This window comes from Anas platyrhynchos, chromosome 8 (genome assembly GCF_047663525.1).
Source record: "Anas platyrhynchos isolate ZD024472 breed Pekin duck chromosome 8, IASCAAS_PekinDuck_T2T, whole genome shotgun sequence".
Lineage (NCBI taxonomy): Eukaryota > Metazoa > Chordata > Aves > Anseriformes > Anatidae > Anas > Anas platyrhynchos.
This window is the reverse complement of record NC_092594.1, coordinates 29,003,313-29,019,895: the sequence shown is the minus strand read 5'-3', so window position 1 is coordinate 29,019,895 and position 16,583 is coordinate 29,003,313. Positions and strand designations below refer to the sequence as shown.

The 16,583-nt window shown below is 66.0% G+C and overlaps 3 protein-coding genes across 4 annotated transcripts; 1 reads left to right on the top strand and 2 right to left on the bottom strand.

The window, feature by feature from the left end:
• Positions 1-14: 14 nt before the first annotated feature.
• On the bottom strand, positions 15-6,774 carry B4GALT2 (beta-1,4-galactosyltransferase 2). 2 transcript variants are annotated; one of them, XM_038183018.2, is made up of 7 exons: positions 6,505-6,774; positions 4,009-4,395; positions 3,480-3,715; positions 3,201-3,391; positions 2,833-2,955; positions 1,391-1,495; positions 15-1,253 (listed from the first exon to the last, which is right to left on the bottom strand). In XM_038183018.2, exons 2-7 carry the CDS (start codon positions 4,322-4,324, stop codon positions 1,103-1,105), a joined length of 1,122 nt encoding a protein of 373 aa, XP_038038946.2. In that variant the 5' UTR covers positions 4,325-4,395; positions 6,505-6,774; the 3' UTR covers positions 15-1,102. The 2 variants fall into 2 exon arrangements, with proteins under 2 accessions (XP_038038946.2, XP_038038947.2); XM_038183019.2 differs by having other exon boundaries at positions 6,501-6,648.
• Positions 6,775-8,833: 2,059 nt separating this feature from the next.
• On the bottom strand, positions 8,834-13,426 carry ATP6V0B (ATPase H+ transporting V0 subunit b). The gene is made up of 8 exons (XM_038183313.2): positions 13,266-13,426; positions 11,590-11,638; positions 11,387-11,470; positions 10,944-11,021; positions 10,316-10,385; positions 10,070-10,121; positions 9,507-9,697; positions 8,834-9,145 (listed from the first exon to the last, which is right to left on the bottom strand). The coding sequence occupies exons 1-8, from the start codon at positions 13,330-13,332 to the stop codon at positions 9,119-9,121; spliced, it is 618 nt and encodes a 205-aa protein (XP_038039241.1). The 5' UTR covers positions 13,333-13,426; the 3' UTR covers positions 8,834-9,118.
• A 96-nt stretch (positions 13,427-13,522) lies between these two features.
• Positions 13,523-16,544, top strand: DPH2 (diphthamide biosynthesis 2). Its single transcript, XM_038183310.2, has 6 exons — positions 13,523-13,739; positions 13,832-13,944; positions 14,661-14,881; positions 15,000-15,638; positions 15,775-15,960; positions 16,060-16,544. Exons 1-6 carry the CDS (start codon positions 13,599-13,601, stop codon positions 16,188-16,190), a joined length of 1,431 nt encoding a protein of 476 aa, XP_038039238.1. The 5' UTR covers positions 13,523-13,598; the 3' UTR covers positions 16,191-16,544.
• Positions 16,545-16,583: the final 39 nt, after the last annotated feature.

Here is a 16,583-nt window from a genome sequence, read left to right as displayed (position 1 = left end):
CCAGGAACCCTGCGAACTTTTGAAACTTTTATTAAATACAAAAACCCAGGTCTCTACGACCGAATGCTGCATTCAACGTACGCTCAAAAAAAGGGTCAGACATTCAAATGTACAAAAGTCACCGGTGCCCCCGCTGCCCCGCTGCGCCCGGCCGGCTGCGGGGAGGTGGCAGTGCCCCCAGCCCCACGCAGGGACGTGGGGAGGGACAGGGCACCTGCCCCACACGGCCCCGTCCTCTCCTCCCTGCCCCGGGGCTGGAGGGGGTAAAGCTGGAGAGCAGCAAGGGCAGAGCCAGTCCCCGTCACCTACAAAGGGATGGAGGGAGCCATGGGGCCAAGAGGGGCCGTAGGGCTTCGTGTCAACCCGTCCCCCAGAGCAGGCAGGGCTTAACGGGGAGGCGCACAGCATCTGCCTTCAGGGACAGGGCAGGGGACACGGCCACCAGCCCCAGGGACAACTGAGGCACGGCGAGGGGCTTCTGATCATAACCAGAGGTGGCTGTTTGGCAGAGCTGAGAGCCGGCTCTGAGCACCAGACTGAAGCGGAGGAAGACAGCGAGCCAGGTCTGCGCGCCGAGCTACGCACCGGTGCCCCCATCCTGCCCGCTGGGGGGGCCGGGGCTGCTCCCCCCTCCAGCCGGGGCAGCTCCGGCGCTGGTGAAGGGGGAAGCCTGCACCCCGCTTCTCGCAGCACCGGTGGGGACTGGGCGCTGGGCTGCCCCGGGGGGCTCATCTCCTCCCTTCCTGGGGTGCAGGCAGGAGCTGGCGTGGGCACGGGGCCGTCCCCTCCTTCTGTGCCGGGAGCTGCGCACGGGGCAGGCGGGCGCTTCAGCCAAATCACCGAGTATGGGGCAGGGGGCTTGGAAACACACTGGTGGGGACGGGGGGGGGACAAAAGGTTGCGGAAATTCTCAGGACCAACGGGTGGGGCTGGGGCACAGCCGTCTCCGAAAGGCAGCAGAGTAGGCAGAAAACATCCCCCTCCGGTCCTCGCCCTGGGGCTGGGGCAACATCCACAGCGTCCAGCCAGCCCCGGCGCGGAGCCGCCGGCCACCCAAGGGCGCGAGCACCGGCCCCACACAGCTCTGCCTGCTGGGCAAGCGCTAGCCCCGGGCCAGGCGTGGGGGCGGGCGGCCGATCTCCACCGTGATGTTGGTGTACATGGGGGCGCGCGACACCTCCACCAGGCGGTACTGCAGCGAGCTGATCCCGTCCCGCTTCATGGTCATCTTGGTGTTCTGGATCTTGGTGAACCTGGAGGGGACGGGAGCGGGATGAGGCTTGGGGAAAAAGGGGAACCGCCTGCTGTGGGGGGCGGCGATGGCGGTGAGCAGCAGGACCTCGGAGGGGAGGGCAGTGGGAGGTGAGAGCCACAGCCCCCTGCAGCTCACCTCTGCGGGTTGGGCTCGTTGTGTTTGTCGCGTTCGTGCTTGATCATGCGGTACCTCCCGATGCGGATGTCGGGCCTCGACACCTTCATGCCGTTCAGGGAGATCCTGAGGGACAGCAGCAGAAGGGGATCAGTGCACGCCCAGACCCCAGGGCAGGACATCCTCCCAGGCCAGAGATCCCCGGGGCCAGCCCTCACCAAAAATAACCCCGTCCCTAGCTAAGCAAGAAACAAGGCTGCACTAAGCCTGCTCTCCACCAGCCAGAGGGGAGCAGAGCCAGGCCACAGCTGGGAACAGCGCCCACAACCAAGGATGCTGTTTGCTCCACAGCAGGGCATGCCCAGAGCAAGCACCGCCAGCTCCAGGTGACCCCCAGCGCTGCAGGCACTCGCTGTGCTCAGCTGGGTTGAGCAAACACCGCTATTCCCCCACGGCTCCAAAGCCACTGCTGTTTACATTCTCCAGATGCCGGTGGCCCTGCCCTTCCCTTCATGCAGCATGACTCTGGCCTCAATTGCTTTTTCTGTCTGCGCAGCCAGCAGGTGGGGAGAGATTTTCTTCTCCTAGAATAGTTCATTTAAAGTTGAGAGGCCAAGCGGGAGCAGGAAAGCTGGAGAGATCCCAGCTCACGGAGAGAAGCCTCCCCTCCTCCCAGCAACACAACTGCGCTCAGGCCTGATGAGCCAGCAAGCTGAAATTCAGCAGCTAGGGCAGCCGAGCGGTGGCACGGCCCCCTGAGGGCCCCCTGCATGCTTTTAGGGCTGCCTAAATCTCCCCAAGAGCTCAGCACGTTGCACCTCATCTCCCCTGGGACCAATGTCTGGGCCGGTTACTTTCGGAGGGGAACTGTGCCCGCTGCCCGTGCGCACAGCACCTGTGAAGGGTTCCCAGCTCAGAGGCTGCTGTGCACCACCTCCACGCGCTGCTCCACTTCCAGCACGGCCAGGCAGCGCCGTGGGACGTGCTGAAACCACGCTGGAGCTCTCCAGCTCCTGTGCTCAACAGAGGGTGCGCGTGGGGAGCCGCGGTGCTGCACGCGGATCTGCTGCTGCCTGCCGGCTGCTGGCAGAAGTGCCCGCCGTGGTGCTGGGCTGCCTCTGCAGAGCCACTTCCAAGTTTTGCGTCCTGATCCCAGCCTGGAACAGAGCCCGCAGGCGGGCTTCCCCGCTCACATGTCTCAGCTGGCTTGGAACTGCAGCTCGCTGCCCACAAAGAGCAGGAGGAGGAGGAGGCTGGGCCCCCCCACGCCACGTAGGATGACCCCCAAGGGCTGTCCAACAGTCCGAGCTGTGGCACCAGCGTGACAACTCGCAGCCCTGCCAGCCTGGAGAGCAATTAAACTCCTCCCTGTGGTGTGGCAGGGACCCTCCCTGCATGTCACATATGTCCCAGCACACACCAGTGAGTCCTGAGCCGAGGCTGGGTAAGGGGTTGGCACCTACCGGTTAAAGATGTCGTCGTCCTCTCCTCCCCAGCCCCAGTACTCATTGGGAAAACCATTGATCTTCAGGAACTGGGACTTGCTCAGCCCAGAGACACCACCGAAGTAGCCAGCGTAGGGCAGCCTGCAGGGTGAGAGGAGAGAGATCAGGGAATGGGGCCAGCCCCACAGGGTCCCCCAGAAGCAGGGACGAGCACCAGCCCTGCCAGTGCCACCCTCACGCAGGGCTCTGTGCCCTCTGCCATCCCATGTCCAGTTTGAGCCACTGCCCCCATGCCAGCCCCAGGCAATAACCACACGGGCAGCCCAGCTTCATCCCAAAGCCCCCCAGCCCCTGCTCCCAAAACACCTCAGCCCTGAGGCACCCACCTGAACCCAAACTTGTCCATGCCGACGGCAAAGTGCCGCGGCTGCTCGTAGCAGCGGTACAGGTTGCGGTCATCCATGGGGATGAGGTCCACATCGCTGAAGATGAAGCAGTCGTACTCCTCGTCGTCCTTGAGCGCCTCCAGGAAGCCCACGTTGAGCAGCTTGGCCCGGTTGAAGGTGTCCTCGCCGTACTGCGGAGCAGGGCGCGTGGCCACAGAGCTCAGCGACGCCTGCGCGCCCGCCGCAGCCCCGCCGCCCTCCTCACCCCACCCTACAGACCTGGTTGATGATGTAGATGCCGTAGGCCACCTTCTGCCGGCGCAGGATGGGGTGCAGGTAGTGCAGCCAGTACTTGAGGTGGTGCTCGCGGTGCCGGAAGGGGATGAGGATGGCCACCTTCTGCCGGGGCAAGCAGTCCGGGGGGGTGTACTTGCCGCCCTGGCGCACGTCGGGGTTCTCCCGCTGTACCCGCTCCATGCTCATGGGGGAGCTGAACTCGATGAGCAGGCGTCCGACTGCACGAGGGCAGGGCGGTGGCGGTGGTGGTGGCACGGCACGGGACACAGGACAGGTCACGGTCACCCCGCTGCTCCGAGCAAACAGCAAGGGGGACCCGCAAGGGGGAGCGGCACTGCCGAGGACAAGGGACTCCCAAAAACCTCTCCCCACACCAGCAGGGACCACCTGCCCACTCCCAAACTTGAGTTTCCCCAGCCTGGGACCACCGGGAAGCCACGCGGAGCACCCAGGGATGGGGACACCCCCCTGCCAGCACCCGGCTGCCCCGCTCTCGCCCCACACGCCTCACCTAAGCCGGGGGGTGTCTCCTGGCAGGGCTGCAAGGGCTTCTCGGTGACGGAGCGGTTGGTGCTGGGCTTGGCGCTGGGCGACGGGGGCTCAGCGCCGGCCGGCCCGTAGCTGGGGGCGGTGCTGTTGGGCCGGGAGGAGTTGGAGAAGGGGTGTGCGCGCGAGGCGTTCCTGGCGTTGAAGCGGCTGAAGAAGTCCAGGTGCTGCGCGTAGACGTCGAAGTAGAGGATCATGATGATGACAAAGTGGAGCAGGCAGAGCAGCAGCACGGCCTTGCAAATCCTTTCCAGGGTCACCCCCAAGAGCAGCCTGGTCATCTTCCGGGCACGGGCAGGCGGACATGTGCGCTCAGCGGGGCAGGGGGGCGGCTCCAGCCACGGTCCCGATCCTGCTGAGACACCCCGTGCTCAGGATGGGGCCGGGCACAGCCCCGCTCTGCCAGCACCACCCAAACCCAGCCCCGGTGCCCAACAGGGACTTGAAGCCCCTGCCCTGAAGGCACAGCCACGAACGCACAAGAGGGACTAGGGACAAGCACAAGTCTTCCCGTACCCACAGCACCCACCGCTCTCCCACCAGGACAGCAGAGCACAGGGAGGTGTCCCCTGGCAGCAGCTCCCCTGCCCCATTCCCAGACCCACTCCCAGCCCCCCAGCAGGGGATGGGGATACCCCAAAAGGAGCTGCAAAGAGCCCTACCGAGGTAGGGACCCTGCAGAAGGTCACACACCAAAACGCAGTCAGTTTTTAGCGTCCCAAAGCACTGCGGGTGCCCCCAGCAGCCACTCCTGCCCAAGGCACCGCATTCCCCTGCTCCCCAACTGGCCCAGCACCGGTTCCGAAATAGGGCCGGCAGCAAGCGCTGTGCTGTCAGGGTGCTGAGATGAGCCAGCAGCTGCAGGCAGACACCGAGCCAGGAGGGAGCACGTCCCGGGCAGGCAGCCCCGAGGGGTTCCTGCTGCCTCCAGGGGAGTCCAACTCACAGCAACGTGGCTCCTCTCTCTCCTCTGCTCCCGCTGCCGGGGCCCCCCAGGACACCGTGCCCACGGAGCTGCCAGGGCGCCCTTATCTCACACATGACACCTGGAGCCAGGCCAGGGCTCTGCTGGGAAGGTGGCTGGGAGAGGCACCAGAGCTCTCTGGCCAAGCCCCGAACCCTCCTGCCCCTTCCAGCCCTGTGGCACGCCTCGGAGGGGGACACCCCAACCCCTCCGAGCCCCCCAGCTCCCAGCAAGCTGCAAGGACGGGGGCACACAGAGCGGGTAGCAAAGCCCTGGAGACCCCAGGCCACCACAGAGACCCCGAGAGGGCCACAACAGGAGGGGAGCTACAGCAGGGCCCCCCAGCAGGAGCGCAGTTAGGACCTGAGGGTGCTGGCACCCGGCCCGGGGCCTCAGGGCCAGCCCTGCAGCAGCTGCCAGCCCCGGCTGGCTGCGGGGCCTCGCGGGGAGCGGCAGGGGACACGGGGTGGGAAGGAGGAGCAGGGCCGAGGTGCGAAGTGGGATGTGCCAGGACCCCGACCTTACAGCTGGATGCTTGCTAGGAAGTTCCCCTCCGTGCTCAGGGCGTGAGGGGGGCTGAGAGCGTGGCGGTGTCCCCCAAACCCGCTCCCCCCAGCCCCAGGGGCGGGCTGCTTGCTGGAAAGCTCCCCGAAGCACAGCCCCTGCGGGAGGCTGGGCTATGGAGGCAGCACATGGAGCAGCATCTCGACAGGCAGATGGGGAGGCAGAGGCAGCGCCGGGGAGGATGAAGGGGCAGCTTTTCGGCACCAGGCCTCTCCTCCAGCGGGCAGCGCCACGCTCCCCACACCACGCGGGCTGGAGGCTGGCGTGGATAAAAGCGGAGCTCACCGTTAAACCGCTGCCACGGGGAGCTGGGGAGGCCGAGGGCACAAAGTGGACCCGAAACAGGAGCGGGTTCCTGGCAGGGGGGCCCGTTGGGGCGGTTAGGGGCGATGTGACCCCGCCGTGGTGCCCTGCCCTCACGCCTCGATCCTCGAGCACCCACCCCGCTGTCACCCCGCAGCCATGGGGCCGGCTATGCCTGGTCCACGGGGGGTGCACAGGGGGCACGGGGGGCTCTGTCCTCTCCTCCCAGCCCCCAAGGGACATCCTGCAGGGGACGGAGGTGAAGCAGGACCCGATGTCCCCACTGCCACCCACCCCTCTCCACGGGGACAGCCCAGAGGGCGACCCCACCGCGCCCCCCCAACCCCAAACCCCCCAGAACCCCCCGTGCAGCCGGCCCCAAGCCCCCCACACCCCAAATCCTCCTGGAGGGGCTGGGGGGAGGCTTTGGGGGCCGGGCAGAGCTCACGGCCCCGCTGCGCCCACCCCCGCGGGGCGCCCGGGCCTGGTGCGCGCCCCCCCGTGCGCCCCCCCCCGGCCCCACCGCGGCTCCCGGGGCCCCCCCGGGACCCTCCCGGAGCCCGGCTCCGCCGCCCCCTCCCCTCCCATCCCCTCCCCTCCTCGGCCAGGCCCCGCCGCTCGCTCACCCACCCACGGCGGCCGGGCCCGGGGCCTCTCTCCAGCTCCAGCTCCAGCTCCAGCTCCAGCCCCGGCGGCCCGGCGCGGTCAGCGGCCCCCGCCGCCTCCTCCTCCTCTTCCTCCTCCTCCGCCGCCTGCCCCGGCCGCCGGCCCGCGGGCGCCCATCGCCGGGGCTGGGGGTCGGGGGGGGTCGGGGGGAGAGGGGGAGCCCCGCCGGAGCCGCTCCGCCGAGAGCCGCAGGGCCACGGGCCGCGCCCGCACCCGGCTCCGCCCGCCGCCGCCGCACCGCCAGGGGCCGCCCCGCTCCGCCCCGCCGGGGCCGGGCCTCCACCGGGGAGAGGGGCTGGGGGCGCCCCATGGGGGGCTCTGCGCTCTGCACCCCTAAAAGGGGCACCTCACGGCCCCTCACGGCCCTGCTGCTGCCCCCTGCGCCCACCCCCACCCGGCCGTCCTCCAGCTCTCGGCCTGGTTCCGTAGCATGGGGGGTTTTCTCCTTCAAATATTTCTCCACCCAGTTAAGGTGCAAGGGGTCAGGGTCCTTTTTGGGGCTTGTTCTGCACCCCAAGCAGCAGGAGGTGAGGACACAAAGTGTGACACCGTACCTGGGGCAGCGCAGCGCACGGTGTGCTCGCCTCGCCCCACCAGCTGCAGGAGGGGGCCATGAGCTGCCCCAACCCCAAAGGGCCCCGAAATAAAGGTGTGGGGAGTCTGCAGCACGGCCCCGTCACAGCCACGGTGCACACGGGTGGGATTGGGACAGCAGGAAAGCATCCTGCAGCGGGAGGATGCCTAGCAAGACAAGACAAACCAGGGCAAGGCCCATCACTAAAGCCCAAGCAGATGAGTCTTCCAACAAGGAAGGTGATCAACTCCCAGAGCAGCTCCTCCGAGGCCAGCACAGGCTGCTCACCCCCAGCACCTTCCTGGAGGCAGCTCTGCCAAGGCCCACGGGCTTGGTGCGCAGCCCCCAGCCCCACAGGGTGACCACCACAGCCGGAGGGAGCAGGGTGGGTGTGCAGTAAGAGCCTCTCGCTTCGCACCTCCTGCTGGCTCCCTCTGGCTGCACCCTGCCCCGCACGAGCACAGGGCAGCCCCACAGCACAACCAGCCCTAGGGTGAGCTGCTGTGGTGTTTGGAGAGGGGCACAGGGGGTGCAGGGCTCAGCTGGGTTCACCCCAACAGTCTTCCTGGTCCATAGGGTAGCTCAGGCCCAGGGCCACCCCTCCATAGCGCAGCATAAACAGGCTGGAGGGGATTACAGCGACCAGGACTGATTGCAGAGCCGGCCACAGCAGGACCAGTCCCACCATCTGCCCACAGCACAGAGAGCCCAGGTGAGCCCAAGGTCCCGGAGCACATCGGACAGCGTGGAGCAGAGCCAGGACACCAGCAGACCTCAGGGAGGCTGCGCAGAGGCAGCTGCCCTACTCCAAGGGCAAAAAAAGCAGCAGGTAGGAATGCTTCCCAGCTCCAGCAGCCCTGCCCCAGCCTGTTGTACCCAGGTGAGAAGAGACGGGCAGCTCCCTGAGTACATTTTCACTGCCGCAGAGCAGCGCTGAGTGCTTGGGGAATTGCTGCCCCTACAAAGGTGTGCTCACAGCACAGCGGGACGAGGCCCTCGTGCCGGATGCAGCAGACTGCAGAAGCAGCGGCTCCGCAGAGAAGAAGCAGGAAGACCTCGTTCTTCCCTTCCCCCAGGCAGCACAAGAGCTGCAGGCCCAGCTGTCCACAGCCGGCTTCCCCACACCACATCCAGGGAGAGGGGAGCAGAGCCAGCACAGTGTCCCCACCCTGGGACCTCCACCAGGCCCCCTGGGATCGAGCCGTGGGGCAGGGGCAGGCTGGAGAGCCCCAGCACGCAGCAAGCACAAGGCAACAGGCTGCAAGGTGGCCTTGAGGTGGCAAAAGGTTTGTTCCCCTGCCCTTCTGGTGCCCCTCAGCTGCACGGTGGGGGTAAGGACACTGCAGGCAGCAGCGTTATGCTCCCTTTCCGTGCTGAACTACCTGGATGGGAGCCGAAAGGCCCGGCCCAGCTGGTGCCTGTGCCTCCAGCACGGGGCAGCACTGGCAGAAGCCTGGCAGAGCCAGCACAGAGCTGTCTGCTCCAGCAGCCTCCTACTCGCAGCACGGCAGAGCTCTGTGTTCCCACAGCCCAGCAAGGGAGGCAGCATGGTGAACGTGGGGACAGGTGGCCTTTTCCCCGTGCGGGGTGGTACCGCGGGGCTCCTGGAGCAGAGCAGGGACTTTGCCAGCAGCGCACGCAGCAGGGAGCCTCCGAGCACGGGCTCGGCTCTGCGTGAGCCTCCCCAGGCAGGCGCAAAGCACAGGAGGAGCCGCGTCCTTGAACGAGAACCATATTTATTTCACGGACACAGAATTGCACTGGTGATCGATTCTACGCACACCGGGGACAGGCAGCAGCACGGCCCCGCGGGGCCAGGCCGCCGGGGCAGAATTCACACAGAGATTTGTTTCTTCCAAGGGGCCGGTCGGCGGGATGGGGCTCCACAGCCAGGCTCCCGCTCCTGCTGCGGGGCAGCTCCCGCCCCAATCAAGGATAGAAACATTAAATAAGTATATACAGCACCTCTTGGGGCGGGCTGGAACAGGCTGGGTGGGACAGGACTCAGTTGCCCATTTTTACTTTAGAAGTCTGAAAAGAAAGGAGAGATGTTAGAGCGCGCCCTACAAAGCCCAGCCTAGCACCCTAATCCCACCCAAGCACCCCAGGACCGCCCCGAGGCTGCAGGCAGCTAACTGCCCCCCCACTAAGCCATGAGCATCGCACAGGGTGCACCCAAGGTGACACCCTTGGTGACAGTTGCTCTTTGGGCCATCTGAAGAGTTTCACTGCCACCCAGAGGCACAGCACCCCCTGGGGACAGCCGTCACCCCAAACTTCTCGAGCAGCCTCAGCTTCACAGTGCAGAGGGCTGTGCTGGAGCCCAGGTGTGTTTGTTTGTCACCCAGGATGACAGGCTCACGTAAGCCCCGAGGCCCCAGGAGGCAGGTACCTGCAGGATAGCAACGATGACCCCGAACAGCCCTATGGCACTGCCAAAGATCTCCACGATCAGGATCTTGACGAAGAGGCTGGCATTCTGGGCATCAGCCAGGGCAGCCCCGCTGCCCACGATGCCCACGCACACTCCGCAGAAGAGATTGGACAACCCCACAGTCAGGCCAGCCCCGAACATGGAGAAACCTGTGAGAGACAGGCACTGCAAGAGCAGGGGATAACTCCCTTCCTCCTGCAGCCGGGGCATGCAGAAGCAGCAGCAGCTCTGGCCAGAGACAGAGGGAGAACCAAAGCTGAGAAGTGGCTAGAGAAGGTAACCAAGCAGCCACTTTGGGGCAGAATGGACATGCCAGCTGTCCAGGGCAGCAGGAAGAACCCTGACATTGTTCACACAGGGCTGACAGGCTCAGTTTGGATGGAGCCTGTTGGCCTGAAGGTCATGGAGAAGGTGAGCTGGGCCCTGCAGTCCCACAGTGAGGGCAGAGGGAGCAGCAGGAGGCTGTGGTGAGTGGGAGGCGAAGCTCACAGCAGCATCACCAGGGGCCGAGCAGTCCTTACCTGCATGGTAGTTCCTGGCTCCAATCGTCTCTGGGGTGACCGCAGAGAAAGGCTGAGAGAAAGGACAGGGCCTGGGTTACCTGCGTGCTGCCCCGTCTCACCCTTCAGTCTGAACAGCGACCACCCCACAAACCGCCAGCCCAGGGGCTCCCAGGGCTACGGCAGCACCCCAAGTCCCCATTGAAAGCCCACATCCACCTGCCCAGCCCCACTGTGGCCCTGGGGCCAGCCCAAGCCCTCCCGTACCTCGGCCATGTTACTGATGACGATTGCCATGATAATCCCGTAGATGGCCACGGCCTCGCAGAAAATGATGCTGGGGGAGAAAGGCAAAGTCTGACCACAGTGTCCCAGGCTCTGAACCCCCAACCCCAAGCAGCACATCTCACTTCACGCCCAGCCAGACCCCTCCACAGCCCTCTCGGAGCCTGCCCCACTGCTGCCAGGGGTGGAAGGGCAGCCCTGACCACCTCCCCTACAAAGTAGAGATGCTAAGCACTGAGGCTGGGTGCTGGTTGTGCTGTGCCACCCCAGAAACCTTCGAGAGCCCCGTGGGAAGCAGGTTTTGGGAGCCCTCCCCTCCACCAGCCCCTTCTGGGAAGGGCGGTGCAAGGCCTGGGCAGCCCCTGCCCTGGGCAGGATGCGTGAGCCCCGGGTGTTTGTTTTGAACACACTGGGCTCATTCAGGGCGTGATATCACACCACTTGTGACCCTCCTCCGAAGCCGTACTCTGCCTCCTTTAGGGCTCTTTGTTTTGAAAGCAAACAGCAGCAGCAGCTCAGCAAGGAAGGGCCTTCCAGCAGCACCCAGTGAGATGTGGGGTGCTGGGACTGCCCTGCCCAGGTGAGGCACTAACCCCAGACCCACGCTTACCTGACCAGGTTCTTGGTTTTGATCCGAGGGGCTTTGACTCCGCCACCGATGATGCTGGAGCCCGTGATGTAAATCCCCCTGCGGCAGACAAGGGCAGAAGAGCTCAGAAGGAAAGCCAGGATCTTCCAGCTGAGCAAAGAATGGGGCACGCAGCTGGGGGACGCTGCAGGCTCAGCCCCAGGGCCCCGGTGGTCCTGAGCACTGCCGGGTGCACCAGCACAACAGCTGGGGGACAAGGACAGCCACTGCACGGCCCCCAGAGATCACGGGACGTCCCTGCCTCTGCACACCCTTGCAGCCTGCAAGGTAGTCTGCCCAGACACTCAGCCCCATGGCTTTGCACGCACACTGTGCTTCCCCTGCCTTGCTGCAGGACCCCGCAGCGTACACACAGCTACCCGGATGGGACAGCAGGAGCCTGCTGCAGAGCCGGTCCCACTCACCAGGCAGCGCCCACCACGGACAGGGAGATGGCCAGGCCGATGCCCAGGTTGGACCACATGTAGGGAGAGGTCTCCGTCAGGAACCTGGACAGGAAGGAACACCCCGAATCAGCACGCAGGCACGGTGCGCGGCCCCACAACAGGCATCGGGCAGCCCAGCACGCAGCTCGGCAGCGGGATGCCAGGATTTTCGGGGAACTCACCAGGCCACATCGAAGCGGAAGCCCAGGTCAAATATTGTGTAGCAGATCCCTGGAAAGCAAGAGCGACAGGAAAACCTTCAGACAGGCACCAGCCACGCTGCCAGGCAGAGGTGAGGAGCACGGCACGCAGGAGGGTTTCTGGCAGGACTGGGTGCATGGTGCTGAGGGGCAAGGTGCCTCCCCAAAGCAGCCCCCCACACCCCAGCACCTTCTCCATCTGCATCCCCCAACGGCTCAGCCCCACTGGAGAGCCCCAGCGCCGGGCGGTGAGCTCCTCTCTGTCTCACGGCAGGGATGAGGAACGAGGCTGTGCCCTGACCCATCATCACATGCTGCTCTGTCACCAGCCAGCCAGGTCCGTTCCGCTCCCGAGGAGCCCATAAGTGCCAGCAGCTGCAGCTGACCCCCTGCCCTCATTTTTCCAAGGCTGGAGATGTTGGAGACGCATCTGCTGAGCTCAGAGTTTCCACCAAGACTAACCATTTTCAGAGATTTGCACTCCAACACAGGCAGCAGATATCAAGGCACGGGCTCTAACACAAGCCCATCTCCCGTGCTGAATTGTGGCAGGGAACCCCGCAGCCCCGAGGTGTCTGCACCCAAACCTCGCCATGCTCTGAGCCCACAAGCAGTGAATGGGAACACAGCTGCAGAGCAGGAGATTTGCTCTTTGCGTGACTCGCAGCTAAAAAAGAGATCATGACCTGGCTCTGCTGAAGAGATAACGCAGGCAGTGTCACGCTGCCTGTGCCATGCCAGATAGAGGGTTAACAGGCACCAGGAGGACACACGAGTGCCGCCACCACCCAAAAACGGGAAGCAGTAACTTCGGGAAGCAGTAACGCTGGTCACTGCTCCTCTCTGAGGAACAAGAGGGGCCCCCAGGAGCCCACACAGAAATGAGGAACAACGCTGCAGCCACGGAGCGAGGCCGCACCCCTCCCGCACGCCTGCAACCTTCAGGGCTGACAGCCTCAGCACTGCCAGGGCCGGGCCCGCCAGGCTGGCACCGGTTTGTGTTGTGGGTTCGCTGCTGGCGGAGCAAGGAACAGATCCCAGCCAGCCCCAGCCGCCCCCTGCCCTGAGGGGTGGCAGAGAGGAGCTGCATCCAGCTCGGGGCAGCTCCGGGGGGCACCTTCTGTCTCCTCAGCAGCAGGCACAGCCTCAGGATCACGGCACAAGGAAAAAGGGGCAAAAGACATGAAAAATCCTTTTTGTGGGAGCCCTGGCAACCAGCCACGGTGTGATTTTGAGAGGTGGGGGACAGCGGGATGGGGCAGCCTCTCACCTGGTGTCCCCTCAGGCTGAGCTGGGAGCCAGGTCCGTGCTGCCCTGCTCTCAGCTCACCGGCAGCCCCCTCACAGCCCCGTTCCCATCCCCCCCACAGCCCCAGAACCCATTGGGACCCCTCAGGACCCCTCAGGGCCCTCTCAGGCTCCCCCCACCCCACCCAGGGTCTCCCTCACGGCCCGGAGCTCCACAGACCCCCCTCACAGCCCCAGGCCCCCCTCACAGCCCCCCCCCAGCCCCGGGCCTCCCTCACAGCCCCCTCACAGCCCCCCCACAGCCCCAGGCCTCCCTCAGGCCCCCCCCCCAGCCCCCTCCCGTCCCCCCCAGAGCCCCCTCCATTCCCGGAGCCCCCCAGGCCCCCCTCAGCCCCCCCCCCCGGTGCTGACCGACGCCGAGCAGGGTTGCCCAGAAGGCGAGGCCGAGCCCCGAGTAGAGCAGCGCGAGCCCCGTCATGGCGGCGGCGGCGGCGGCACCGAGCGGCACCGGCGGGGTCACGTGACGCTGCTCGCGCCCCGCCGGAAGGCACGTGACCCACCCCCCCCTCCTCCGTCCCTTAACACCGATTGGCTGCGCCGCCAGCGAGAACTACAAAGACCAGAATGCCCCGCGGCGAGCGCCCCGCCCCCATTGGCTGGCTGCCTGCCGGGGCCGGGCTCCTATTGGCCCCGCCCTGGCAGCGGGCTCAGATCGGGGGTCCCGCGTGCAGCCCCCCGGTTGCCATGGCGACGGCCTTCAGCCCCGACGGGCAGGCCGCGCTGCGCAGGGCGCTGGGCCCGGCCCCGGCCCCGCGGGGGGACATCGACGGCTGCTACGAGACGGGCCGGGCGGCGGCCTTCGTGCGGGGGGGCGGCTTCAGGAAGGTCCGGGAGGGGGTCCCGGGGGGTCTCGGGGGGGTCTCGGGGGGGTCTCGGGGGGTCCCCCGGTGCCTCACGGCCCCCCCCCGCCCCCTCAGGTGGCCCTGCAGTTCCCGGACCAGCTGCTGCAGGACGCGGTGGCCGTGGCGGCCCGGCTGGAGGCCGAGAGCGGGGCCGAGGTGTCCGTGCTGGGGGACACCACGTACGGCAGGTGGGTGTGGGGCTGTGGGGGGGGTTAATGGAGGGGGGTTTGGGGGGTCCTGCCCGCCTCCACGGGGCGCCCACGGGGCTGTGGGGCTGCTCATGGCCTGCCTGGGGGGGTGGGGGATTGGGAGGGGGGGGGTGGTGACAGGAGGGCTGGGACACGCGGCCTGTGTGCCTCAGGGTAGGTGCTGGGCCCCCACAGGCTGATAATGCTGGGAGTCCCCCCTCCCAGGCTTATAATGCTGGGTGACCCCCCCCAATAATGCTGGGAACCCCCCCCCCCAAGTAATGCTGGGTGTCCCCCCCCCAGGCTGATAATGCTGGGTGACCCCCCCCAATAATGCTGGGAACCCCCCCCCCAAGTAATGCTGGGTGTCCCCCCTCCCAGGCTGATAATGCTGGGTGACCCCCCCCAATAATGCTGGGTGTACCCCCATAGGCTGATAATGCTGGGTGTCCCCCCCTAATAATGCTGGGTGTACCCCCATAGGCTGATAATGCTGGGTGTCCTCCCTCAGTAATGCTGGGAACCCCCCCCAGCAATGCTGGGTGTCCCCTCCCCAGGCTGATAATGCTGGGTGGCCCCCCCCCCATTAATGCTGGGTGTACTCCCATAAGCTGATAATGCTGGGTGTCCCCCCATAAGCTGATAATGTTGGGTGTCCTCCCCCAATAATGCTGGGAGCCCCCCTCCCAGTCCGTTAATGCTGCCTCTCCCCACAGCTGCTGCGTGGATGAAGTGGCCGCGGAGCACGTGTGTGCCGAGGCGGTGCTGCACTACGGCCCTGCCTGCCTCAGCCCCTGCAGAAAGCTCCCGGTGCTGCACATCTTCGGGCAGCAGCCCCTGGATGTCGGGCGTTGCGCGGAGGTCTTCCGGGAGCTCTACCCCGAGCGGCAGAGCCGCGTGGTGGTGCTGAGCGACGTGGTCTATGCCTACGCCATGGGTGAGTGGAAACGCTGGCAGTGCTCTGGGCTCTGCAGAGCTGCTGGGCGCAGAGCACCAGGCAGAGCCATCAGCCCTGATTTTTTTTGCTCTGCACCCCTATTTCATTCTCATTTCAGGTGAGCTGGAGCAGCAGCTGTGCCCCGAGTACCCCAATGTCGTCTTCTCCCAGCTGGTGTGTGGGGAGCCCCCTGGCCCCGCGCTGCCCGGGGAGGTGCGGCAGCTCGGCCGCCGGTTCCGCGTGGAGGCAGGGGGAGGGCTGCAGGACTGGGCCATGTTCTACGTGGGAGCCGAGGGCCTGGCCCTCACCAACTTCATGCTGACCTGGAACCGCTGCCCCTTCAGCTCCTTCGACCCCGCCACCGGCCAGGGCCGCCAGGAGACCCTCAACGTCAACCGGGCCCTGATGCGGCGCCTCTACCTGGTGGAGCGGGCACGGGACGCCCGCGTGGTGGGCATCCTGGTGGGCACCCTCGGCGTGGCGGGCTACCTGGAGGTGCTGCAGCACCTCCGCCAGCTTCTGCGCCGGGCCGGCAAGCGCAGCTACACGCTGGCCGTGGGGAAGCCCAACCCTGCCAAGCTGGCCAACTTCCCCGAGGTGGACATCTTCGTCCTGGTGGCCTGCGCTCAGAACTCCTTGCTGGACTCCAGCGATTTCTACCGGCCCGTAGTCACCCCCTATGAGCTGGAACTCGCGTGCAACCCGGCCCGGGAGTGGACGGGGAACTACCTCACCGACTTCCGAGACCTGCTGCCAGGTTATAGCTGAAAATCAGCCACGAGCACCCTCCTGGGGGGTGTCACGCCCTGCATGGAGGCTGCCCTTGCCTCTGTGCTCACCGGGGATGTGGGGAAGGACACCAGAACGGGGCTAATGTTGCTGTTTCCCATCAGGTGCCTGCGCGCATGTTGAGCTGCCCCCAGCCGTGCCTGAAGCAGAAGCTGTGCCCGACGTCTCGCTGATCACGGGGGAGATGCGTGCTGCCCACCTCAGCGACCCCCCAGCCGCCCAGCTGCCCCCCAGCACCTCCCTGGCCTGCAGGGACCAGAGTTGGGCCCTTGCGGAAATCAGCCCTGCTGGTTTGTGGTTTGGTTTCATGGTGGGGCTGAGCCCTAGCTCGGGGCAGTGCCTCCTCCCTGCTCCCCAGTAACAGCTCCCCCTTTTCTCTCCCCTCCCAGCCTCCTTCCTGGAGTCCCGCAGCTGGCGGGGGCTGGAGCAGCAGCTGGGGAAGACGCCCGTCTCCAAGGCCGTGCAGGGCCGGCGAGGGATTGCCATTGCCTACGAGGAGGAGGGCCGCGAGCAGTCCTGATGGGGCAGCAGCAGCAGCACCCAGCCAGGAGCAGAGGGGGCACTGGACATCACCTCTCAGCGGGTGTTAGACCTGGGAGGGGCTCACGAGGGGCCAGAGCCGGCTCCAGGTAGGGCACAGGGTGTGTGTGTGCTGCTCAGTGCCCTCAGCACCCCTGGGCTGGGGGACAGGGCAGCAGCAGGGCCAGGACAAGGCACTCGGCCCAACCCTGGCCACCCAGGGCTCCCTGAAGTGCCTGGTCTGGGGGAACTGTGGCCCTACGAGGGAAGATCACAGCTTCATGGGAGCTGACAGAGCCAGGACTTTGGGCTTGTGCGGGTCCCTGCTGTTAACTAAAGCTCAACTGAGAAGGAATTGTGTGTGAAGTGAATTGTCTTCTAGGATCAAACGCGG